Here is a 27,289-nt window from a genome sequence, read left to right as displayed (position 1 = left end):
CTGACTCTGTAACTACATTGGGCACACGCACAGGCATTTACATTTTCAAGTGGCATACGTTCCTGCATTCATGCAGAAATATTGTAGTTAGGCAACTCTGTGGATATTTTTCAATGATTTTTCATTGCTGTCTGACTCTACGGACGCGACCGCGTATCACGTGGCAACCGGATTAACGGTTTTTAGCATGCCCTGCCTTTTTGCGTAAGTTTCGCATATCCAGTTGCATACCCCAAACCCGCTGTCTAGTTACACCTTGTTGTCATTAACGGACAATGTTCCGCATGGCAGGGCAGCGGGAGGCCAAGCTGGAGATCGTTGATGATGCGAGCAGTAAACACTCGTTGTGGTAACGCGAGTGAAGCACATTGGTCACACAAAGACGTTTTCTGTATGAGCATGGCCTGTTTTTCCTCACGTTCATCGGATTCGAACATCTCACTTGGTCTGTCCACCATGTCAGTGTATGACTCATTGTTCCAAAATACATTGCAAGGAAAAGTACGACCATTAGTATGCGAACATTTCTGATCTGGACTTTGATCAAAGTAAACACGCCTGTATACAACCACTGGCAACAAGGTAGAATGGTGGCCAAGTGCAGATGGAAATTTCGAGGCTCATGTTGGTTTTTCACCCGAGAAAAATACCTCTTCTATTTCTTCCCGGGTCCCAACCACATTACCTAGATCATGCGTCTTTGCACATGGAGAAACTGGGATTGGGAATTTGTTTAAATGTAATCACGCCCATCAACAATCACTGGTAATTAGGTAGAGCGGTGACCAAGTACGGATAACAATTTCAGGGCTCATATTAAACTTACAGGGCTTTACCGGCACCCAAAAGAAATGCCTCTACCATTGCTGCCTCGGTCCCGATCACATGACTATGATCATGTGACAATGATACACAGGAAACGCATAAAAGGAGTAAAGCTCCAAACCTTTTCTAACATGCAGCAGGAACACAGTGAGACACGATGAGCGCGAGCGGACGCCTACTCTGGAAGAAGTAAGGTCTCGTATACTTAGTCTACACGCTGACAGCTAATGGCCCCTGAGAACACATATGGGAATCAACATAACAAAATGATCCTAAAACATAACTTTTTCCCTCTCCATGTGTAACTACAGAGTCTGTTTTACCCTGATACCCCTATGATATCTGCTGAACATGTATGTAAAAATGTCAAGTCTGTTTTTCTATCTAAATGTATTTTCCTCAGTTTTATTTTGAAACTGTAATTAAGCTGAGTTTCTAGATGTGGTGACAACTGTCATCAAATAAGCGTATGGTTTTCACCTATTTGCTTAGATCCTATTTTGCAGTGTCACCTCGTGTGACGCTCCAAGAAAAACATGAGCACCCACGAATGCCTAATTAGTCCCTTACTTTCTCTCTTTTCAGTTACAACCATACAAGGGAAAAGGTTCTATAAATATGTTACAACTATACAAGGAAAATGTCCTATAAATATGGTCTGTATGGTTGTGTGCAGGCTTTTTACAATTTAATTGCACAGAAAATCAGCAACTCACAAAGAGCATGGTAAAAACAAGGTCCTGAAGAAAACCTACTGACCCTCCACGTGCGATATAAAGGCTGAAACATGGGGACCTATTGGATGCCTGGGAACATTAATTCCTAAAAAGAATCACACTGATATTTTTTAACCTAGCCCTAGATCCCTGAAAAATAAAATGCTTACAAAGGTTTTAAAGGCTATTTTAACTCGCCTATACTCACTGTTACCACTCAAAGAGCTCCACTTACGAACGTGCACCCATTCACGTTCAGTGTCTGGGTGAGGGTCCAATGATGAAGCATGCCATGGCTCGTGGGTAGGGTTGTGGAGGCAGGCACGGGGGTCGTGGGTGGAGTGACGGGTGGGGTTGGGAGGGCCGACCAAATAGTCATTGTGCTGTTGGTGGATGGGCATACCACTCCTCCCATGCCCTGCTACCTGAGCAGAGCAGCCTCACCCGCCCGCAAAGGAAACTTTTTTTTAGCGCTACTCATAGTTTACTCTCACTCAGTTCTGTGATCTGCTTGGTACACATTATTTGTAGCAGGCACATGAACCCTTTGCACAGCGTGGGTGGCAGGATTGCCCTTGTGAGTGCACGGTGATGGATGCAACAGTGTGAGAGTAAGGTAAAAGGAGTGACTGCAGGGTGAGTGAGGTGACCATATGAATTTGGGTGCAGAGTGGGACAAATTGATGCATGGTTAGTGATGGGCTTGTTTGAGTGAGATTGCAGATTGGGCAGTGAGGAGGACAGGTGAGTGAAGTGTCACATGAGTGCAGGGTGAGTAGTGTACTTGTGTGACTGCAGGGTGAGGTACAGGGTGAACACCGCAAGTGGATTGCGAGTGCAGAGTGATCACTGTGAGTGCAGGGAGAGCGGGTGAATGGTGTGAGTGCATGGTGATCAGCATGAATTCATTGTGATCGCTGTGAGTGTAGGGTGAGCGTGAACCTGTAGGGCGAGATTGAAGAGTGTGTCTGGGAAAGCACCCTGCATTGAGACAACACTTTAAGTTATTCAGCATGTTATTGACGATAGCGTAGGGTTTAAGAATCAGGTTAAACTATTGCTATTATGGCATTAATCAGGGATCGAGGGTGGAGGAAATAAAAAATGTACCGATCCTGCAACAAACTTCCAGTCTTATTATTAGGGTTGCCAGCCCATTATTTTGATGTCCCTGATAGTACAAAAACAGTAACCTAAAGACGTATTTTTAGCACTCATCTGTGCATACTTCAAACAGCAAATATAAATAAAAAACACTTTTAATTGTGTTCTAGGAACGCCTAAATGATCCATGACTGATAATTAAAGGGAATAAAGACAGAAAAGTCACATTACAAATGAATATATACTTTCTTATTTAAAGCCCTATTTATTCAGGACGAGATCTTTGCAGGCTGTTTAAACAACAAATGACTGGCACTTTTCTTTTACCAACCCTACGTGATATTCCTTTTCATGAAATGCATTCCCACACTACAGCAAAGGAATAGGCAGAGTGGGGGCACAGGGGGTACTGGAAACAGAAAAAACCGAAGCCTCAGTAACCAGTTTACATACTGTTCTTCTGTCAAACCTATGGGCAGGCGAGAAGGAAGTGGATAGTTCCAGCCTGCAAAAATTTAGGCTTTACTCATTGCCTGCAGGCATACAGGGTTCTCAAATCGGACCTTTCTAGTATGATAGTGTTTGCAGTAGCCAAATACCTGGAAACCTTCTGGCAGAAGAGAAGATGCTTGCTACCCAGGGCTGCAGATTAAACTGTATACATTTTAATAACATCAATATGTAATTATTTATGTCCCAATGGATTTAACACAGCTGTGTGCTCCCAGGGCCGTAGACTAACCGCATAACTTTAAACATCATCAACATGTAACCATTTTTTATCACTTTTAATGTATCAATGAACTTATTATAGCTTTTTGCAAGGCGATATGTATTATGGATTTAAGTTATGGTTTACTTAACAAATGTCTTTTTGATTAATTGTCCGGGATGCAATTGTTTGTTTTATCTGTATCACCGCTGTGCATTATCTTTTATGGCAATCTAGCCGAAAAAAAGATTTTTTGATGATAGATATATATATATATATAATTCGGACTTCTTATATAGCTTTATATTTCATTTTTCATAGTATTAGAGACTGTCTGAGAACTGTGAAGCAAGCACTGATTTACATGGGTGCATTACGCTCACTGGTCTCAGAGGCGGAATAGACGCTCTCGTAAGATAACTGGGTTCCCTCTCATTGTGTTTATTGTATAGCAAAATTTGGAAGATGAGGATATACCCTTATCAAATACTTCTCATTCTTTCTCGGTAAATAATGATCCATTAACAAGGACAGACTCAAGAGGATGAAAACGGAACTGCCAAAGTCACAGGGGTTTGTAAACCCCTTATACCCCATAGCAGTTATATTTCCAAGTAAGATATTCTGCTGTCATGGATCAATTTCTTCATAACAGTAAAGTGCGTAGTCTCAATGTTTTAAAAAGGAGATCATAAAAAATCAGAAATGTCTTTTAAAGCTCTTAAAGCTCACAACATTTTATGGTTGTAGACAAGCCAGTAACCTTAACTGAACAAATCAGGTACTTTGAGGAGAGCTGGCTTTAGCACTGTTGGCGCCAGGTGCGACATCCGTTTTTGACACCCCCACACCCTATGACCGCCTCCTCGATTTCGGTCACTACCACCAGACAAAAGTGCCCCTCATCTCTCCAATCATAAGTTATTGCTAAACACAGTCCCCCCCCTGAGGTCAGTGCCACCTACACAGGTCAGCGCCCAGTGCAGCTGCACCAGTCACACTGCCCTAAAGCGGGCCCTGTTTGTGAGTAAATAAGAATATGAAACACAGAATGTGAAACATAAGTTAACTGCAAGGGAAGAAGGGAAGCACTTATGAAGCAAGTACCACAGGTCAGAGTCTCTTAAAAAAGATAGGAACAGCAGGTTTTGCAAAGTCATTCAACTTCTTTAGCAAGCAATCTTTTCTGGCAGATTGTTGACGACTCCTTGTAAATAAAGTTGACTGTGATTGCCAATTATTAAACATCAGTGTAATATAAACAAGCATTGATAAAATTAGAATGAGAGAAAAGACAGAAGTAGAAGGGATTATGAATTGGGTTAAAATTCCTTTTATTTGGGGGCGTGGGCAAGGACGTCAAGATGGCGGTCGCACCTTAGGAGTGCTCCGGACCCCCCATCTATCATCCGCCCTGCATCCGCCGGTAGTAGACACCATCGGCCGAAGACTCTGGCAACCCTGCACTTGTCTGGCCGAGCTGCGTCTCCTGGTGCCTTTGCAGCTCTTGTTAGAGGTCTCCCGCCGCCTCTGCCGCCCTCACTCCTCCCGGCCGCGCACCTGACAAAATTGCGGCGCCCAGTGTATAGGTGCGGCGATCCCGACCTGCGACCAGTGGGGTCAGCTCCCCGACTCCCGGGCTGAATACCTGCCCCCGGTGGGGCGGGCGGCAGAGGTGCCTCACTCCTCTTCTATGCCCTGCGGAGCCTTCTGGGTGCCGTCGAGCCGCCTGGCCGGCCCGAAACTACACTGTGCCTCCCGAGGGCGACAAGGCTCGCGAGGATCCCGCCGGTGACCTGACCGGGCTTTTGGCCCTGCTGGGCATTCCGGGGCCACCTGGACTCCACTGGTGGCGGCCCCTCGGCACTCGCCGGCGGCCTGCTGTGACCTGGGGCCGCCGAGGACCTCTTGACCGAGAGAAGGACTGATCCGGGACGCCGAGCCCCACCGCTGGGCCTTACTGTTCACCGCGTGGGGAGCTGTGGGCCTGAGGACCTGGGGACGAGGCTTGCGGCTGGCACTGGGGCATTTTCTGTGCCCCCGGCGGTGCAGTCATACTTAGGAGACTGCCTCCAGCAACCTCCTCGGCAATGCTGAGCCGGAGGGCCCTGGTCGAGGGCCCGGACATTTGAGGAGAGGCCTGGGTGGGTGGAGGGGGGCCTGGGCGGGGGAGGGGGCCCTCCGTCGATCCTGCCTGCAGGCCGCCTGGTGGGCCGCCACACAGACGCTCAGGTGCAGCTTGGGCAGTGATAGCCCCCCCTCGCCCTATTGTGGACTGGTCCCCCCTCTCGTTCCGCACCTGGCCCTGGCCCCCCTTGCTCTGTCTTGCCGTGATCCTCGAAGGCACCGGGTGGACTGAGACTCTGGGCTGGACAAGTGACTGCCCCCTGGGCCCGACTTGCGGTCCCGGAGGACTGACCCTCATGGCCGGGCTGGTTGCCGCCGACGACACTGAGGCTTGTGGGTCGCCCTGTACTGCCGTCACTCGCTGCGGTGATATTGCTCCGGACACCTGCCAATCCCACCGTCCCCAACGTGGCTGGAGACCCAGGAATGCCTTGCCGGTCCCTCACTGTCCCCCTGCTTCCTCCGCTGACTGGGTCTCTGGGGCCTGGACCGGCGCGGTGGACCTGCGGCGGGGGGGCCCGGCAGCGCATTAAGGAGGCCCTGACCTGCTTCGTTGGTCTCTGACTGGCCCTGCCGCTGTCCGCCACGTGGACCACCTGTACGGCCTAAGGATGGCCCGCTCGCCCGGCCCCTCTCCCTCACCCTTCGGAACTCCGGACCGCTGTGTTGTGTTGCTGGCGGGGCCTGTTGGGCCGGGACCTGTGGTGGACCTGCCGTGATGCTTTTGGGACCTGCGGACCAGACCTCCTGAGAAGTTGGGTGACCTACCCGTTGGTGCGCCCCCTGCTGGCGTGGGTTCCCCGCACATCCACGTTCCGCTCCTGGTGACCATGGGCAGAGGGAAGGTCACGCAGACCCCAGTCCCCCCGTCTCAGAAGCGCATGGACCAATTTACCACATCAGACCGCGCACTCGGCGCTGATCCCCCGCCTCTGTCTGGGGCTGATGGGGGAGATTTGTCCGCGATCCTCAACGTGATCAGGCGTCTGTTGAGAGCAAAATTGGGGAAGTGAGAATGGATGTGGCCCTTATCCTCCAGGACCTTCGGAACGCCACGGCGCGTATCACTGAGGCTGAATCCCGCATTTGCACGACGGAGGACGACCTCTTCACCCTAAAGGCCCAGGTGGCCAAGTTGCAGACGATGACGTTGGACCTCCATCACAGGGCAGAGGATGTCGAAAACCGAGCCCGTAGGAACAACCTGCGCCTCCTGGGATTTCCGGAGGGGTGGAGATGGGTCCCGCAGCCGTCTTCCTGGAAACCTGGTTTCGTTCCTGGATGCCTGCAGAGAAACTCTCCCCCTGGTTTGCGATAGAGTGGGCGCACCACTCCCGTCCTCCTCATGAGCGGCCCAGGCCTCAGCGGCGCCGCACTGGATCCCGCAGGCGAGCGCACCGTCGCCGAGAGGCCTCGCGTTCGCCTGAGGGAGATGCCTGACGATCTTCACCCCCGGCCCCGGCTCGGGACGCTCCCCCCTCTACTGCCTCTCCCTCCTTGGTCATCATCGACCGGCCCCCGGAGTCAAGTGGGAACCTCCGCAAGACAAGGTCGGACTCGGACTTCTCCGGAAGTCCTGTAATCCGTGACACTCCATACGAAGCTGAGGCCTGACCAGGCGTTACCTGTCGCCAACCACCTAGCTCTGGGCGTTTGGTCCGGCTCCGCCGGGCCAGCCCGTCACGATCTCCACGCCTGCCACGATTCCCAAGGATCTGAGTGCCTGTACAGATCTCTGGGGAACGCATCCCGAGTCACCTATGCCTGGGGCCTACCCTGGGCTCCTGAACTGCCTCCCTGGGTTTGCTGCGATGTTCTCCTCCTTATTCTTTTTGTGTTTGATGCCACCGGCTTACACTGCATTTACCTTGGCTATGCTGTGTTTCTATACTACTGGCTCTCATCCGTCGAGTGGAGGGGGGTCCTCCTTGTTTGCTCTTGACTTGTGCTACTGTCCCCGCCTAACCGTTTTAGTTTAGGACCTTTCCCCAGTGGGGTTTTTCCTTAAGTGGGTGTTGTTTGGGCAATAGATGCTTCCCGTTTCGAAGTGTAGGGTGGGGGAGTTAGGGGGTACTTGGGAGCGGGGAGTCCGTTGACTCCCATAGGTTTGTTGTTTTCAGCCACCTACGGGCCGCTCTTCCACTCAGCTCAGTTCTGTCGCTCCTCGGCTTCTAACGCTACCGCCCGTGGGCGGACAGTTGCAGCTCCTTCTTCTAACGACACGTCACGTTGGGTAGATCCACTCCTGACACTTATTTCTTACCATCTCATACTCTTACCATCTTGGGCCTACACAGGATGCCGAGGGGGGTGGCTGCGGGCGGCCGTCCCTCGCTCACTGCCCGGACCTCTGAGGGTCCTGCCTTACTGCCGCGCCCCCGCCTCCCCTCCGCCCTGGCCCAGCACACTGCGTTCCCCTTCCCTGGGTCTTCCCCCGTGAGCCATGTGATCCCCCACATATCTCCCTCCCCTCATGACATATACACTACTTAAACCCTTACACGTTCTCTCCTGGAACGTCAAAGGCCTCCTTGACCGTATTAAGCGCACAGCCGTTCTTCGGGCGGCTCATCGCCACGCTGCGGACGTTCTCCTTATCCAGGAGACCCACCTACTAGGAACGCAATGCAGCTTTCTGGCCCGGTACGGCTTTGCGACGGTGTGGCATTCAGGGTTTCAATGCGGATTCCGTGGGGTGGCGATTTTGATCCGGAGGGGGCTTCCCTTTACCCTGGTTAAGGCATCCACAGACCCGCTAGGGCGTTATGTGGTGATATCTGGCATGGTGGAGGGATGCCCTCTGAACGTCCTGAACCTCTATGTCCCACCTGCTCTCCTGTCCCCGACGCTCCGGTGCCTCACACAGATTATTTCCGCCTTTGCACACGGACTCACGGTGGTGGGCGGGGACTTCAACGCCATCCTGCAGCCTCAACGGGACGTGACTGGGACCCCATCTGCGGCCCGGGCCTCCTCTGCAATGGCTTTAATGAGCTGGGCTTCGGCTCTGGGGCTCTGCGATGTGTGGCGCGTGTGGCACCCCCGCACGTCGCAGTACACCCACACGTCGGCTTCCCACCACACCCACTCTCGCATCGACCTTCCGCTCCTCCCGGCTACCGACTGCCACCTGGTCTCTGGTGTGGCTATCCTGCCCAGGGGACTCTCCGACCATTCCCCCGTCTCCCTCCGCCTCTGCTACGCCCCAGCGGGCCTACGATCGATCTGGCGCTTCAACGCTTAGTTCCTGCAGGACCCCGCACTGGTGGACACGCTGGAGCAGGAGATTACCCATTACTTTGCCACCAACGAGGGCTCGGTTTCCTTGGCCGGCACGCTATGGGAGGCCGGCAAGGCAGTGATTCGTGGGGTGGCCAGGGGGCTCGTCCACGCCCAGCGGGCGGATCGACTGGCTTGTGGAGTTAGAGGCCCGAGCTGCCCAACTAGAGGCCGAACTTGCTCTTGCTGGTCGCGAGGATACGACTCAGCACCTGGCGTTGATTCGAGAGGAGATCCACCAAATCTCGCTGGACTCGGCCCAAATGCTGTGGCGCTCCTCGGTGGCGCGGGTGTACGGTTGGGGCGATAAAAATGGCAAGCTGCTCCACAACCTGGTCTCCTACCCTAAAATCCACCGGATTATTCTGGAAATCCACGCGTCAGATGACACCCCTCAGGTAACCTCCGCGGCCATAGCTGACACCATTGCTGCATTCTATGCTCGCCTCTACGCACGGCGACCGGCGGACGCATCGCTGACTTCCCTCTTGGGTAGTGTCGCTGTCCGTCTCCCTTCTCTTACTCCTGAGGCTGCCGAGGCCCTGGCGAAGCCCTTCACCCTCGACGAAGTCCGTGAGGCTATCTCCCTCCTGCATTCCGGTAGGACACCTGGCCCAGATGGGTTTCCGCAAGAGTACTATGCCACCTTCCAGGATATCCTAGCCCCCCCAACCGCAGAACATATTTCGACAGGTGGTGGAGGCTGGATCCTTTTCACCTGAATCAGATTTGGCCACGATCGTGGTCATCCCCAAGACTCAACCGCCTTCCAAGAACTGTGCGGACTTTCGTCCCATTTCTCTGATCAATACTGAAATCAAACTCTTCGCCACGTTGCTGGCCCAGAGGCTCAAATCTCACCTGCAAGATCTGATCCTCCCGGACCAGTGCGGCTTCATGCCGGCCAGGGGCACGCGCCCCTGTGTTCGCCGCCTTCACCTCGCCTTAGCCCACCCTGCCCGACTGACCCCATACTTGGCTCTCCTTTTCCTCGATTTCGAGAAGGCCTTTGACAATGTGGGGTGGACGTACTTAGAGGACGTGCTGGAGGCAATGGGCTTCGGTCCGCTGTTTTGCCGGTACATTGGGGTCCTTTACGCCAACCCTAGGGTCCGGGAGCCGGTCTACGGGGTGCTCTCGGAGGCTTTCCCGACTGTAGAGGTACGCGCCAGGGGTGTCCACTCTCCCCGCTCCTATTCGCTTAAGCGATGGAGCCACTGGCAGCGCTCATCCGACACGACCCCCTCGTCCAAGGCTGGGCCTGGAACGCAAGTCACATAGACAAAATAGCCCTCTACTCTGACGACGTGCTCCTGTACCTTGCAGACCCGGAGATCTCAGGCCCCCAATGCTTGCACATCCTCATGGAATTCGAGAGGGTCTCCGGCCTTCGCCTCAACGTGGCCAAATCCGCCCTGCTTCCGCTGCACCCTTCCCGGGAATGCTATGACTGGCAGTCGACCATTCCCCACAGGCATCATTCGGTGAAGTACCTGGGGATATGGGTGGCCCTCCTGCCGGATTTGGAATGGGCACTGAACATCACCCTCCTGGTGACTCGGATGAGGTCGGACCTTAAAAAGTGGCAAGCCCTTCCCCTCAACCCCCTGGGGCGAAGCGCGCTGTTGATGGTCCTCCCCCGCTTCCTATACATCATGCAGAACGTCTCGAATCCCCTCCCCCTCTCCTGGTTCCGCGAACTCGACGGGGCTCTATCCCGATTCCTTTCGGGCGGCAGGTGGGCGCGGATCTCCCTAACACACAGTCGCATTCCCTCCGACGGCGGCTTGGGGGTGACTCATCTATACCTCTACTACCTCGCCACCAAGCTTATAGTCATACACGACTGCTATGCGGGCGGCTGGTCTGACCCAGTGTACCGCGTGGACCTGGATGATGTGGATTTCTCCCGGATCCAGGCGTTCCTCTACGGCAGCCCGGTGCCACAAACATTGGCTCCCATCACTAGAGTGGTCCTCCTGGCCTGGCGCGTCGCCCTGCGTCATACGGGGTGGGACTGCAAACTCACTTGTCAGACGCCGCTGTGGCACGGTACTTGGCTCCGGGAGGTGTCGTCCTTGGCCGGGTTTCGCCGCTGGGACCTCATCGGGGTGTCGGTCCTGGGAGACGTCTGGGTGGGGGACCATATCCCTGCCTTTGCTGACCTGCAACAGCGCTATGCACTCCCCCATGCCCAACACTACCGATACCTGCAGCTGCGACACGCTCTCCACGCGCACCTCCCTTAACCGACCACCCTCCCTGAGTTTAGCCCGCTGGAAGCACAGCTGATGATGGGGAACCTAGGCAAGGGGGGAGTCTCCCGTATCTACTGCTCCCTTGTAAATAACGGCCCGCGTCCCTAGACCAGCTCCGTACCCGGTGGGAGGGGTGGGTGGGGCCCCTTGGAGGAGGCAGATTGGAGGGACGCTCTGATGGCTTCACGCACTCTGACCACGTCCTCCAAGCTGCGCCTAGTCCAGACATGCTTTCTACACACAGCTTACCTCACCCCGGAGCGCCTCTTCCGCGCCTGTCTGCGCCCTTCCCCGGACTGCCCGAGATGTGGCCTCTCCCCTGCTGACTTCTATCATATGATATGGCGATGCCCAGTAGTGGAGAAGTTCTGGAGGAGGGTGGAGCGGGAACTCACACAGGTCCTGGGATGGGAGATGCCCCACGACCCATTGCGGCTGCTGCTGGGGATCTTCGATGGCCTAGATGGGACGAGAATGGATAAACGCCTGCTGGGCACGGCGGTGGCTGTAGCCAAACGAGATATATCACGCCAATGGTCCCGACCCGATGCCCCCACGGTGGGTGGGTGGAGGAGGGGGGTGGAGTGGTGTGGCACCCAGGAGGAGGCCTTGTTCGCATCCAGAGGATGTCCAGAGATGTTCCCCAAAATATGGGGGAAATGGTTCAACGAGATCCCACTATAGGCCCGGGTATAATGATTGCCCTGCGGTGCACTACCATTGTCGCTCAGGATGAATTACTGGACTGGAGTGGACTGATCCCATCTGTATGTGTCGGAGCCTCTGTAACCCTGTCTCAATTGACTTGCGAGCTGCTCTTAATGAATTTTTTGTTGTTTCATATGCCTAATAAATTTGATTATTAAAAAAAAAAAAAAATTCCATTTAAATTAGGTACAGAATGTTCACTGCAAGATGCTCATGAAGAGGCCAAGTTTGCTGCCGGCTTTTAATTTGGAGGAGCAGGTGATCACTGTGTGAGCAGCTTTTCTAAATGTTGTAGAAACTTGGTGGCCTTGCATGATGATTTTATACTATGACCGTTCAAAAGACCATCACTGTGGGCGGAAAGACCTGGTCTAATGGGTGCTTAAAGCTGGACGTAGCAATTTCGGTGTGAGAGGTAAGACGGCTGGGCACACACTCACAACAAATGCAGTAAGCTTTCTTGGCTGTGGCAACACAGGTGGCAGTGGCTGTCTGGCCAGGACTGCTTCCAGGAGGGGACCAGGTCCTTTGAGGGAAAATCGCCCAAGCGAAATGAAAGTAATGCATGTTGAGTAGGTGTTGCAGTAAAGTCCTCAGATATGGTTGTGGGCTCTGTGAGGTATAGGAATAAAGGATTACCAATGCATGCAGTTTCTGAGCAAACTCTCCCTTGTCAATGATCTAGGATTGTTGGTTTGTGGCTTTGATAGTATTTTTTTAAAGGCAGAGAAGTTAGACTTTGAGTGGCAGGTGTTGTCTAGATTTAGGAAGAATTTTTTCCCTTATGACCTGTAACAGGTAGTATTGGGATGTGCTGCCAATATTTCCTTGTAGTAGCTTGACTAAAACTGAGGTCTGTTGGAGCGGGCTCTTCTGTTGGTGAGGTTCTCTCTGAACGATAACTGGGCGTCCATTACCACACAAGTATTTGTATGATTTAACCAGTTCTCTAGGTTTTCCAAAAACATTCCACTTGAAGTTTGCAGAGCTGCTCCTTGAATTGGCAGAGAAGCATACCACCTTAATATTCTTGTGATTTAGTTCCAACACCATCGTTTGTGGGTATTACCCCAGGTGAGTAAAGAAACGCGGGAGAACGATCATGGTTTGGCTTAATAGAACAGTTTCTTTGGCATATTAAAAAGATCTTAGCAGTTCATTTGCTAGTTTGGGGGGATTGAATGCCACCTCCGAGAGTTGGCTGTCGAGGTCGGCAATGTAGATATTATATAAGCAAGGGGCTAACACACACACCTGCTGTAGGCCAGAGTGGGAGGATATCTTGTGAGTAGTTCTGTGGCCATTGCCAACTTTAATTTGGACCCAAGTATCTGAGTACAGGTTGATCATGGCTGTCAGTCGTTTTGATGGTACTCCCCGTTTTGGCCCAAAGCCAGGCCCGTGGGATCCTATCAAATGCTGCTTTTCAGGTCCATGAAGTAGACATAGAGTTTTGAGCTTTTGGCCATGACTTTTTCTGCACGGAGACTGACAGCGAGGAGGTTAGTCATGGTATTCGTGCCTACTCCGAAGCCAGTCTGTGTTTTTGGGATGATGTTTGCAGAAGAGACCCAGGCTTCCAAGTTGACCAAAAGGTTGGAGGCAAAGATTTTCACTTTAACATCAATGAGAGCAATCAGTCTGTAATTTGCTGGTTTGGACTGCTAGACAAATTTGTAAATGGGGTGCACAATACTGCAATGCCAAGAAGTCGGGATGAAGTTGGTGAGCAAGACATTATTGAACAAAAAGCTGTGAGGTGAGTAGCCCAAAATTGTTGGAGGCATTTGGGAGTCTGTTCGGGCTGAGCACCCCTTCAGATCTGAGCTGCTTCAGTGTGTGCTGCACTTGAGGATCATCCAACCAAGGTCCAACGGATTGAGTTGGTAACGGTGCCTCTAATGAAGGGTTCTGCACGTGGTGCCTTGGCTTTTCCAGTACGGTCCTCAAAGAATGGTCAGATAGTAACAAGGATTAAATGGCTGTTATGTATGCCAGCCTGTCTGCCTCAGAAATGCCAGCTCTGTGATGGCGATGACACCCATTTGCAAGCTTATTGATTTTGGCCCAAAGTTATTTGCTGTTCTTCAGTTTACTCGTCTGAAGGAGAGTTATCCATATTTTTGTTTGATGGGATGTTTTAAAAGTCCATGTGCCCCTTCTGTAAGCTTACTTCAGTGATGCCAGCCTCTTCCTTATATCTTGGCTTATCTCAGGATCCGATTTCAAAAGTCTTCTGGTCTCACTATTTAGCTGCCTTTTTTTCAAATGTAGGGATGGAGTAAACCAAGTTCCCCCCCGCCTGGGTGTTGTTATTTATTTGGGAGAGATTTTGCTGCAAAGGTGGAAATGACTGTTGTGACCAGATAGTCTGAGGGTTGTACCGCCATTGGATAATGTGAGGAGCTTGCTTGTTCTCTAGTTAAGCGGTGCTAACAAAAATACCTACCTCTACAGTGGGCCCTGCCCATTAAAGACATTTTAACTTAAAGGCCATGGGAGATATTAGCAGGTCACTTGCATTGGTGCGCATTGAAGTGGCTCCACATGCTGGGGAAAGAGGACACTCTCCACTCTAGAAGGTATACCATAATGGGTGATCATTGAGAACAGCTCAACATCTGCCAATGTATAGTCCAAAATTTAATTTAATTTGCGTGACAGCCTGGTGAAAGCTTCTAGTTGATTCTGGGGAAAGCGGCCTTATAATGTGCAGAAACCAATGTTTTCTAGGGCCTTAACCCCTTCGACGCTCATGACGAGCTGGGCTCGTCATGAGGTAGCCTCCTCGCACGCTCATGACGAGCCCAGCTCGTCATGTAAAGTGCGAATCCGCAAAATCCAGCGTACGGGGGGAAATCATGCCGCACGCATGCGGTTAATGCATGATTTTCCATATCGGTCGGTTCTGTTGTAATTTGAAATTGCTGCTTGGCAACTGGTGTGTTTGACACTCTTTAGGTGGTAAAAATCTACTTTGCAATAGATGCATGTTAAAATCCCCTGACAATACCAACAAGCTTGTTGGAAGGTCGAATAAAGGGATTTGAGTATGGCAATCAATGACTTCATTTTTTCCCTGCTTTGTTCTTGTGACCTAGGTGAATATATTTATTGCATACTAAAAGGCTAAAGTCATTTTGTACTGAGGGAACAGCTGACAGTTTGATGCATCTGGCCCAAGTTAGTCCTAAGTCAATGGGTTCTTGAGTCCACCGAGGTGGGTTGGGATGTATGTTGACAGACCTCCTATGAATCTTCCTGCTTGGGTAAGTTTAATTGCTACAGTAGGAAGTTCTTTAAAACCAGTTTTTGGAGTCTGGGTTTTTTGACTAGGTTTTCTGAAATAGCAGGATGTTAAAGGTCGAAGATAGGTGGTGAAATTGTACTCTCCCTTCCTGTTACAGAGGCCATTCAATTTCTAGGAGCACAGTTTTAATAGGGGGGTGTTCATGGCTGAGACCATCTTGTTTGTGAGTTCATGCCTTTCACACTGCCCTTGAGGGGAAACACTGCTTCTACTGGAGGGAAACATGCCTTATGAAAAAAAAAAGAAGCTGGTTGTTTGATATGTCAGAGAGGCTCTAAGTGTTTGTGGGTTAGATGGACCAATTGTTCCCCTTAATACTCTACTTGCATGTGTCAGCCGCTTGGTTGGCAGTCCCTGCTGAGGAAGTAGGGGGCTAGGATAAAGCTCTGGCTTGGGCCTTCCCATTTTGAAGCCCCATTTGGAAAGGTTTGCACTGGTCTGCCATACCTGGGTTGCTAAAGTTGGATTGACCGAGGTGACTACCATTATTTCATTGCCTGGATTGGGCTTGAGTACAGAACCTTCTAAGGGATTTGTTTGAAAGTGTTATGGGTTATGCAGAGTGCTAGTACATTTTATGATCGTGCTTCTGTTTAAAACATCATGGGGTCCTCTGTTCATGTATTGTGGAATCCGTTCTTGTCTTAAAGAGGCAGTATCGCTAATATTATCGTATGGTTATAGTGATGCCTGCCGCACAAGGTGCTGAAGGAACTGAGGGGGCGTTCACATTGCAGTGGATGAGAGAGGTTGGATTTTGCCGAGGCCGTAGGTCCTTGAGGCGTTTGAGTGAATGACTGTATAATAATATTCCGTATTTGTAAAGCGCACAATCACCCGTTAGGGTCTCTAGGCGCTGGGGGCCGTCGGGAAGATTAAGCAAGCTATTGCCCAGAGTCACATGGTGCTGGGCTAACCTGCCACCGGCGCTGAGGATCGAACCGTGATCCCCAGATTCCAGCGTCAGTCGCCCTGGCCGCGGCGCCACACCTCTCCCATGTGAATTCTTGATTGCCAGTAGACCACTTCCAGTCGCGAGATTTACTGATGGTGTGGTGGAGTGGAAATGACCATCTGTCCTTACAAGGAATAAAGGTTCTTGGCTTGACCAGTCTTGAGTGATGGCTGTGCTGGATGTTGGAAGACTGTGTTCTCTGATTATGGTGAGGGGAACTATGTCCCAGTGAAACAGTAAAATAATAATTTAAAGTGCTTAGAGGTAGGGTAACTTTGAATAGAGTTGTTGTGTTGTATGGGTGATTTAAGTACCAGCATGTAGGTACCAATACAGAGTCTTAAATTCAATGTACACCGTCTCCTCTGTAGATAATTTATTGTGGTATATAGAATCTATACCATAGTCTGTCAGGAAAGCAGAAACAACATGGAGGCAGGAGATGAAAAAGATGTGAAATACTCATTGGAGATAATATAGTGGGAGAAAGGAAGTAACTATGAGCAAACTTACTATGTAACACAAAAAAAGTTGCACAGTATACTATAAGTCTTACTTTATATTATAATCATTTTGGTACTATTTCATGAATTACATATAAAAATGAATAATGTCTCGAACAATTTTTAATTATTAAATATACATTTATTGTGGTGATTTTTGAAAGTTTAAAAGAACTTCCAAGATTACATCATCTGGAATCTCCTCATTTTGATTCCATGATTCTATTTCTTCAACACAATTAAGTAACTCTTGGTCCAGAGACTGATCCATAAAGTTAAAGTCATCAATATTTTCCTCAGGATTGTTCTCCACAACAATTTCTAAAGAAATATTAATTTTGTTTTGTTCTCCTTCCATTTTCTTGCTGTAAATTGCATAAAAAATAAATATATCAGTAGTTAGGGCACTGTTGGGTTTAAGTTCAGACAGGTACTTATGAGTTTTTAACAGTGAAGTTATCTTTGGGCAGTGTATGGTATCAGGCAGGAAGTAGAAATATAAAAAAAGTGTATGTGAAGAAGCCTAAGTAAATTCTTAATTATACCAGAGAAGCCTAACTCAATCTATAACTATAACATAGAAGCCTATTTCAATCTATAACTATAACAGAGGGACAGTAAATAACTATCAGAAAACGTTTTTACAAATTAACTTAAAGTGCCCCTTACAAATTAACAACTTACCTTATAGAAAGGTGATGAAGATAAATGAGAAAATCCTTTAAAGATGTACCTCAGGAAGTTGTAGTCAAAATGGCCGTGTTTCCCTCTCATTTTTCATTTATATTCATGCACATAACCAATCAAATGTCAGGAAATAAAAGTAGAAAATGAAAGTAACATTTTAATTGGTTGTAAATTCTAACACTTCATATGTGTTTTTGTCATGTAATTTACCTCAGGATATTTAGACAGGGCTAGAGCCCAAATGGCTCAATGGTATTCCACCAAATTTGGGAAAATGGTAGGGACTGGTATGTAGTAGGGCCTATTCTATATTTGGTGAAAATCTCTCCAGTGGTTTTTATGTAAATTAACTTTTAAAATTTTTGGGGAGCGCTCACCGGTGCGCGCCCCGGTACGCGTACCGGCAGCGCTACGTGAGTCCTCCATCTTGTGTTTCGGTAGATTTGAGACACAAGATGGAGGACAAACAACGTTGGGAATGGGTAAACGGGGGCACGGTAGACACCCCCTGACCCCCTAGGTTTTCTGAGGGGGGCTTAGGAGGCCCATATAGGCCAAAAAATAAAAAAAATTAAAAGAAATTTGCGGGGGGAGCGCCCGGTACGCGTACCGGGGAGCGTACTTTGGTGAAAAACAGTGAAAAAAGTTAGAGTAAAGTAATCATTTTGAGTGAAGAGAGGTAGGGTAGCCCTGAAAAGAGCTTTTGGGTTCTGTGGCTGATTTAGGTACCTACAAGTAGGTTCCAATGCACAGTCTTAAATTCAGGAGGAATATTCTATTCCCCTCATCTGAGAAGTGCACACCATATCCTCTGTAGATACCTTGCATGTTATAACGCAAGTTATTGTTGTATATTGAACCCATTCCATAGTCTCTCATGTAAGCAGAAACAGATTTATTCACATGTTTCCGTGCTTTCTCAAATTGTGGACAAAATTGGTTGGACCACTTCCATTTCTGTCTTTGGCATATATTGCAATATACCAAGGCAGTTTGTGGAAAAAGTGTCATCAATTGCCCAAAGGTGTCCTTTAAAACCATTTCCAGACCTACCGCAGTCAAAGTGCCTAGGTCATTTCCACCACAGTGCAAAATTATGAGGTCAGGGTGTGGCAAATGGTAAAAGGTTTTCACCAATGGTATCAATTGATGACATCTCAATCCTCTTTGGCCAATCCACTTGATGTCTACATTTGGTAAATCAAGGTTGTGAATTTCTGATAGCTACATCCACTGGGCTCAAAGGTATGCAGCTATGTCCAATAATCCAGACAGAATACATGGTGAGAGGAGGTTCTGGTGCAGTCAGATGAAGTGTGCTCTTGAATCACAAGCAATGATTGGTGGATTCAGATAGTTGAAAACTGAAAGTTAGGGTGCATGGTTCTGTTCTGTGAAAGAAGTAATTTGAATGGTTAAGAAAGTCATTTAAAGAAACATTGCACCGGATAAGCTGGTGTATTGAGAGGTCAAACATCCTTGCTAAGTTCATTTGCAACATTGTAGAATAAACGTTTAAACCTGAGAGGTCAGTGAGGAGGGAGTTGCTATGGTAACAGGTAGAAAGGGCTGAGGGGGGGAAGGGTGTTGGTTTGAAAATCGAGAGGGAAGAGTTTTAATTGGTTAACATGAGGGATATGTGTGTAGAATTAGAGGTTTTCTGTGCCATTCATGGATGCAGTGCCTGGAGTACATACCTTTTGCTCTGCTAAAGAAATATTGGTGTGTGTGTCTGACACTGTTCTCAATCTCCCAAAGCATTTGTAAAGGTGAGTAATGATTCATTTAATATAGAGACTTGTATACTCTATGGAGAAGATTTGGAAGCAAATTGTGGTTTTTAAATGTTGCTTTGTGTCATGTTTTTTGATAATGCTTGGTAAAAAGTTTTTGCTGCATAGAGGAAATGTATTTTGTAAAATTGTGACGTTTCAGTAGTGACATGGAATGCTTGTACATAGGACCTGTGCTGTGTTTCTTAAATGTGATGTGAAAAAAGATTTTGGGGAAAATGAATGGCGTTTACATTTTTGAGAAGGAATAAATAGTGTCTACATGATTAAAGAAATATATTTGAACCTTTCACAATGATGTCACCTGTGTTATCTCAGATTAGGAAGCACATTGAGCTTCTTTCTTGTTGGTTTGTGTCATGGATTTTGATAATGCTTGGTATGAACATTTGCAAGATAGAGGATTTATATTTTGTGAAATAGTGAGGTTTCAGTAGTGAAATTGAATGCTTGTACATAGGACCTGTGCTCTGTTTCTAAAATGTTATTTAAAAAACGATTTTGGGGCAAATGAATGGCTTTTACATTTTTGAGAAGGAATAAATAGTGTCTGCATGATTAAATAAATATATTTGAACCTTTCACAATCATGTCACCTGTGTTACCTCAGATTAGTAAGCAGATTGAGCTTCTTTCTTGTTGGTTTATGTCATGTTTTTTGATAAGATAAAAAGATAGAGGATTTGTATTTTGTGAAATAGTGAGGTTTCAGTAGTGAAATTGAACGCTTGTACATAGGACCTGCGCTCTGTTTCTAAATTGTTATTTAAAAAACGATTTTGGGGCAAATGTATGGCTTTTACATTTTTGAGAAGGAATAAATAGTGTCTGCATGATTAAATAAATATATGTGAACCTTTCACAATCATGTCACCTGTGTTTCCTCAGATTAGGAAGTAGATTGTGCAGATGAGGCATGTCCAGGGGTACAAAGGAGGTGAGGCCTGTGTCCATGAGTGCAATGGAGAGGACTCACCTCCTCTGACCCTTGGACAAGACTCACCTCCTCTCTGCCCCCTGGAGAGGCCTCAATGTATTGGGTATAATTGATGGTAACAGGGTGCAGATGAGGTGAGGCGTGTCTAGGGGTGTAGATGAGCTGAGGCCTGTCTAGGGGTGCAGATGAGGTGAGGTCTGTTCAGGGTTGCAGATGAGGTGAGGATTGTCCAGGCGTGCAGAGGAGGTAAGGCCTGTGTTCAAGAGTGTAGTGGGAGAGAGGCCTGTCCAGGGGTGCAAAGGAGGTGAGTCCTGTGTAAGAGTGCAGTGGGGAGAGGCTTCATGAAGTCCAGCCCACTGCAGTCTTAGATACAAGATTCACCACCTCTGCTCCCCAGGACACGCATCTCTTCCAGTACACTCTTGAACAACGGCCTCACCTCCTCTGTACCCCTGGACAATCCTTACCTCATCTGCAACCCTAAATAGTTTTTTTAAACAGGCCTAAATGTATTGGGTATAATTGATGGTAACAGGGTGCGGATGAGGTGAGGCCTGTCCAGGGGTGTACATGAGGTGAGGTCTGTCCAGGGGTCCAATTCATGTGCCCTAAATCGATTTTTAATTAATATTTAAAAAACAGAGCAAGGTCATATATAGAAGCATTTCATTGAACTACTGAAACCTCAATTTTTTTTACAAAATACAATTCCTCTATGTAGTAACATTTCTTTACAAAGTATTATCAAGAAATATGACACAATGACACAATGAAAGAATAAAAAAGTTGAATCTGTTTCTTAATCTTAGAAAACACAGCTGACATGTTTGTGAAAAGTGCAGGTATATTTATTTTATCATGCAGACACTGTCTAATCCTTCTGAAAAATGCTAAAGCCATTCATTTGCCCTTTAATCGTTTTTATATTAACATTAAAAAAACTGAGCACAGGTCATATGTACAAGCATTCCATTTCACTACTGAAACCTCATTTTTTTACAAAATACAATTCCTCTATGCAGCAGAAATTTTTTACCAAGCATTAACAAAATAATAACAGAAAGCAACAATAAAAAAACACAATCTGATTCATAATATGAGGAAACACACCTGACATGATTGCGAAAGGTGCAGAGGAGATGAGGAAAGTCGAAATGGCTTTCATGACTGTGAAAGTTGCTGAGGAGGTGAGGCCTGTGTCTAAGAGTGCAGTGGGGGAGAGGCTTTATAAAGTCCAGTCCACTGTCCTCTTGGACACAGGCCTCAACACCTCTGCTCCCCAGGACAGGCCTCACCTCATCTGCACACCTGGTTAGGCCTCACCTTATCTGCATCCTGTTACTATCCCCAATACATTGAGGCCTGTCCAGGGTGCATGGAGGAGGTGAGGCTTGTTCAAGGGTCAGAGGAGGTGAGTCCTGTCCAATGCACTCTTCGACACAGGCCTTACCTCCTCTGCACCCCTGGACAGGCCTCACCTCATGTGCACAATGTACTTACTAATCTGAGAAAACACAGGTGACATGATTGTGAAATGTGCTAATATATTTTTTAAATCATGTAGATATTATGTGCCCGAAATCTTTTTTTAGAATAACATTTAAAAAACAGAAAAGGTCATATGTATAAGCATTTCATTACACTACTGAAACGTCGCTCATTTATAAAATACAATTCTTTTATGCACCAAGGTTTTTTTACCAAGTATTGTCAAGAATGTATAAGTCTCTCTTATATTCTCTTCCTGACTTATTCTATTTTTCCATCAGTCCCTTTCTAACACCCTCTCTCTGACTCATTCCTTTTTACATCCTGACTCTGTGTTACACTCTTACACTTTCTCTTTGACTTACTTTCCCTTACACCATGTCTCTGATTTATTCCCTCTCTCTCATTACTCCTTGTACATCCTCTCTCTGTCTTACATCGTTTTACACCCTCTCTCTGTCTTACACCCTGTTACATCCTTTTTCTGACTTAATCCATTTGTCCCTTTCTTTGACTGACTCCCTCTCCCTATTGCATCCTTTTTCTGTCTTACAACATATTATGCACTCTTTCTGTCTTACTCCTTCTGTTTTACTCCCTCTACCTGTTTCTTTGTCTGACTCTCTCTGTCTTTTTGTGTTAGTTCCTCTAGCTCTTTTTCTCTGTCTTACTCCTAGTTACATAGTTGCTGTGATATAAACTTAGATATGTTGTAAACTAGTGTTTATATCATTTCCTTATTGTCATTGCTGTGTTGTTTGGTAATAGTGGTCTAAAATGTGTTATTTTTTTCTTTAACACAGATTGAAATCAAGATTTCAATAGTAAGGAAATATGCCCTCAAGGCAGAGGAGAAGAAAAGATGCCAAGCGGAAAAAATAAAAAACAGCAACGGAATTCAAGCACTCGTCTACAACAAATACTTCAAAACACAGGAAAAAAGCTCCTGGTAAGACAACTAAGTCTTTCTTTCGGAACATATGTAGATAAAAAAAAAATGTTGATGAGAATGTGAATATACAGAAGGAGAGAGCAAATTTGAAAAGGAAGGAGAGACCCCCCAAAAATGTTACTACTGGAGCAGGAGAGAATAATATGTATAGGAATAGAAGGGCAAACCAATTTAGGGACATTCGTAAACGAATGTTTCGCAATAGGGTGGTTTTAAATTTGTTAAATATTAAAAAAGGTAAACGGAGAGCTGCTTTTTATAAGAAAAAGAAAACTTTAGAGAAGATTGTTGATCAGGCTTTTGAACTTAAGAAAAAATTATTTATTTTAGTAATCAATAGAATTAGGACACTTAACAAGACAATTGATGTTTTCAAATCAAAGAGTAGATGCAAAAGAGTAATTAATCGGACTAATTGTTGTAAAGTTTTTTCTGTCGAATGGATGCATAGTTCAAGTTGTGAGCCATTTTTTAATAAGGAGAGTTACTCCCAGGAGAATGATTTGGTGCATGCAGTTGACACCAGTGGTCGAGCATATGAGGTGAAAGACGGTTGTCCGATTGAAAAAGAGAAACTTGTGTCTAGAGATGCAGAAGAGGTGTTAATCGATGAGGTTTTAGAGAGACGTACTAAGGGTCCAGTGTACACTTGGAAGTGTAGTAGTATTTGTAGTGTGCGACAGGATTCAATCGATTTTGCTTCGTAATTTCTTACGTACATATAGTAAGAAAAGTCTAAAACAGAAAATGAAGATGTTGCAAGACTTAGATCCTTGCAGAGTGAGAGAAAACACAGGTTTGCAAGGGCATTCACTGGCTTGTCTTTCTAGAAAAGTATGTCAGTGTTTTTCATCATTTTAGGATGTTAGCAGTGCATCATAACAAAATGAGGAAATTAGTGAGAAGGTTGTATTATGCAAAAAGTCCAGCACTTAAGCTTTAACAATTAAACAGTGCTCTTTTGCATGGAACTGAATTAGATGTGAAGAAGATTTGTGAAGAAATTGAGATTTGTTATTTTGGTGGAAAAGAGGACAGTGTAGAAATTGACACAGTAATAGAAGGTAATGTGGAAGATAATGTACAGATTTCAAGTACAGAAAAGTTTGACCAGGAAATTACCAAGTTTAAGGTGAAATCAAGTGAAAGGCCTAATTTTACTTGTGTGTGTTGTCGAAGGACTCATTATAAGATTCAGACTAGGTTAGTTGATTTATATGCAGAAAGTGAAATGGAAAATAATAGTGAATGGAAGAATTTCGCAACTTTTTTGTTGGTGGAGAATTCTTTTGATTTGAGTTCTGATCAGCGTATTTGTAAATATTGTTATAATAAATTAAATGAAAACAGAATGCCTGCTAGAGCTGTTCATAATAATCTTGAGTTGGTAGACATTCCTCCTGAATTGATGGATTTAAATACATATGAATCTATTTTGATTCAATGTCTCCATCCTTTTCAGGCTATTGTTCGCATGGAGCCTAAGATAGGGAAATTACCTCCTTCAGATTTACAGAGAGGATTAAAGGGAAGAGTTGTTTATTTGCCTCTAGATTTCAAGAAAAATATTGATACAATTGGTATAGAGAAAGTGGAAGAGGAACCTCTGGTTATTCTAGTTAATGGGGTTCCGACAAAGTAAGAATCTGGCAAGATTTAGTGGATGTTAGGAAAGTCAAAAATGCAACGTTGTATTTGGTCAAAAACAATGAGTACTACAAAGATGTATGTGTTGGAGCAGAGGAAACAGCTGCAGAAGAAGAAAGTGATTGTTCAGCCGGCCAAATTGAAAAAGTTGATGTGTCTATAAGTGAAGAAATATATGAACATTATACTGTTCACCCTTTGCATTCCAAAGAAGTAATGGAGAATACAATTGACTTGTTTCAAATGAAAGCAGCAAAAGGAAGTCCCATTAGTGTATGGGAAGAAAGTTTGGAAGCTAGTTGTTTTCCACAGCTTTTTCCAACAGGTCGAGGTGGACGATATGACCATCGACCACTTCAAATTCCTGCATCTGAATACCGGACTTTAAGATTATATGCTGAAGATCCAAGGTTTCGTCAATGCATCCCATATTTGTTTCATCTACTGTATGAAAGTGACTTGTCTGGGCTTTCTTATGCAGTAAACCATATACTGAAAAGTGGAGCACTTCTGCAAAATGTTTCGGCGAGGGACTTTATGGAGAAAGTCAATCTGCAAGACAATATTTTGGAATCTTATCTAATCAATCTCATGGCATGTCAGCGTGGTACAAACGAGTATTGGTACCGTCATCATGGGGAATTGAAATGTATGCTATGAAACTTAGGAACTCCTACATGGTTCCTCACTCTTAGCTGTGCTGAGTATGCATGGGACGACTTACTTCAATTTCTACGAGAGGCAAATGCAAACATACAAAATATAGAATTCAAAACACCTGGAGAACTGTGTTCTTTGGATCCAGTGAATGTATGCAGATATTTCAATCATAGATTTGAAGCTATGATGTCTTTCATTACCAACCAAAAAATCCTCCCCTTGGAGAGGTTTTGGATTTCTTTTGGAGAAAGGAGTATCAAGCGAGAGGTGCTCCTCACATACATATGTTGTTATGGATTAAAGATGCACCCAAATTTGGAACAGATTCGGATGACACAGTGAGTTTCATTGAAGAGTATTCAACATGTGCTGTTCCGAAAACTACCGAAGAAAACAGTTTAAGGCAACAAGTTTTACGCTTTCAATCCCATCGTTGTGGAAAGTACTGTCGTCGAAAATTCAGAAACAAGGACAAGTTCTACACAGAATGTCGTTTCGGGTTTCCACGACCAGTGATTTCTAAAGGAAGAGTAAATAATTTGATGTCTTCTCTGCGACATACTGTGATGAGGAAATCACCAAAAAATACATACAATTTAAAAAGAAACGAAGAGTCCAAGTACATCAACGACTACAACCCAGTGATTTTGTCCATGTGGAATGCTAACATGGATATTCAGTTTGTTGCTGACAACTCTATTGCTGTGGCTCGACATGTGACGTCTTACATCACAAAAAAAGAAAAGACAGAACTGAAGGAAATGTGGGAGGACATTTCACATGAAAAGAGTATAAGTAAAAAATTATACAGTTTCAGTTTGAAGATGTCGCATCGAGAAATTGGAGCATATGAATGTTCTGATCGGTTATCATCAGCAAGTCTCTACGCCAAGTCTAGAACAATTATTTGGGTGAGTCTAGGTCTTGCTGCAACACGAAACCGAGTTTTGAAATCTGTACAAGAAATTGAGTATTTGGCGGAGAAAGAACCAAACAGTACAGATATTTTGAAGACAAACATGTTGGATACATACTATCCAAATAGAAGTAGTCATCTTGAGATCAGTTGTTTGTATGAAGTTCTGTAAAACTATATTTATAAGAGGACCATCAGAGAAGATATCAATAATGGAATATATGCTATCATTGAGTGTGAAGGATGTCTAGTGAAGCAGAGAAAAGGCCATTTGATTAATCATCGAAAATTGAGTTGCGAAAATCCAGAGAAAAGGTAATTTTACTATTTAGCTCTTTTGCAGCTCTTTAAGCCATGGCGTACAGAAGAGGAACTACTAGGAGATTTTCTCTGTTACGAAGATTCTTTTAATGCAACCAAGGATACCATAGAATGTCCTGATTTTCCAAATGATCTGCAAATGTTGAACGAAGAAATAGAGCAAGAAGCCACAATTCCTGTAGAGATTGCTAGAGACAGTTCTCAAGACAGTCAGAGTTCTGCTTCATTGAGTCAGGATCCACTAGGAGGACCAATTATCCAAAATGAAGCTGCCACTGCCATGGATGAGGTGGAAAGAGCTATGGAACAAGCTCAAGATGATGTAGTTAACTTAGAAGATTTGGTGAAACAACTAAACCTTGAGCAGAAACAGATATATGACGAAGTCACAGAACAGGTTGAACATGGATTCAGTCATGAGAAAAAAGAGTGCTCATGTACATCATTCAAGACTGTCCGACTGTACGTGAGTGGAGAAGCGGGAACTGGAAAAAGTTTTCTGATTAAAGCAATTGCAACTTATCTGCAGAAAAGGACTGAATCACCGCTGTCTTGTGTTGTTACCGCTCCAACTGGGCTTGCAGCACATAACATTAAAGGGATTACTTTACATCGTTTACTGATGCTACCAGTGGAGCATGATAACAAATTACAATACCACAAGCTATCTGGAGATGCTTGTTCTGAAGTTTCCAGAGTCCTGAAGAAAATGAAACTTCTTATCATTGATGAAGTAAGCATGGTCTCAAATCTAATGCTTGCTTTTGTGCATTTGAGAATGCAAGAAATTCTTAGAACAGACTATGATGTCTTATTCAGAGGAAAACACATTATTGTTTTTGGAGATCTACTGCAGTTGACTCCAGTGAAAGGACAACCAGTGTTTAAAATGCTCACGCATGAAGATACCAGGAAGTGCCTAGGAAGCATTGGAAACGTTAATATATGGTTAAATTTCAAACATGCAGAACTGCTTCAAAATATGCAACAGGCAGAGGATGAAGATTATAAAAATATTCTACAAGATGTAAGAATCGGAAAAGTAAGTGAGCATGGGAAAGAAGCATTACATGCACGATTAATTTCAAATTTGTATCCAAATGAAAACATTCTTCCAGAGAATATTTTTAAGAAAATTACTGGGAACAAATCTGGGATATGTTTGATGCCAACTCTGCAAGAATGTTCCATCTTCAACAACAAAATGTTAAAGTTAGAAAATGAAGAGATTGTGAAACTGGAAGCTATAGATAAAATAGAGCATATGGGAGCAACAATTATTTTGTCAGAAAATTTGAAATCAAAATTGGATTCATTAGAGAAGAGTATATCTAAAACTGCTGGTTTTGAAAAGACTCTCAATGTGTGTTTAAATTGTCGTATCATTTTGA

At 45.8% G+C, this 27,289-nt stretch overlaps 1 protein-coding gene across 3 annotated transcripts in view; it reads left to right on the top strand.

Annotated features, from left to right (window-relative positions):
• Positions 1 to 962: 962 nt before the first annotated feature.
• LOC144807751 (pancreatic alpha-amylase-like) overlaps positions 963 to 27,289 on the top strand; it is a 250,105-nt gene continuing 223,778 nt past the window's right edge. Inside the window, exon 1 of one of the 3 annotated variants that reach the window (XM_078673408.1) lies at positions 963 to 1,014. In XM_078673408.1, the coding sequence (XP_078529534.1) occupies positions 983 to 1,014 (32 nt within the window). In that variant the 5' untranslated portion in view covers positions 963 to 982. The remainder of the gene's footprint in view (positions 1,015 to 27,289) is intronic. The other 2 variants (XM_078673409.1, XM_078673410.1) reach the window with 2 other exon arrangements.

Source organism: Lissotriton helveticus, chromosome 1_2 (genome assembly GCF_964261635.1).
Source record: "Lissotriton helveticus chromosome 1_2, aLisHel1.1, whole genome shotgun sequence".
Lineage (NCBI taxonomy): Eukaryota > Metazoa > Chordata > Amphibia > Caudata > Salamandridae > Lissotriton > Lissotriton helveticus.
Note: the sequence above shows the minus strand (reverse complement) of the source record. Positions and strands in the feature narration are given on the sequence as shown.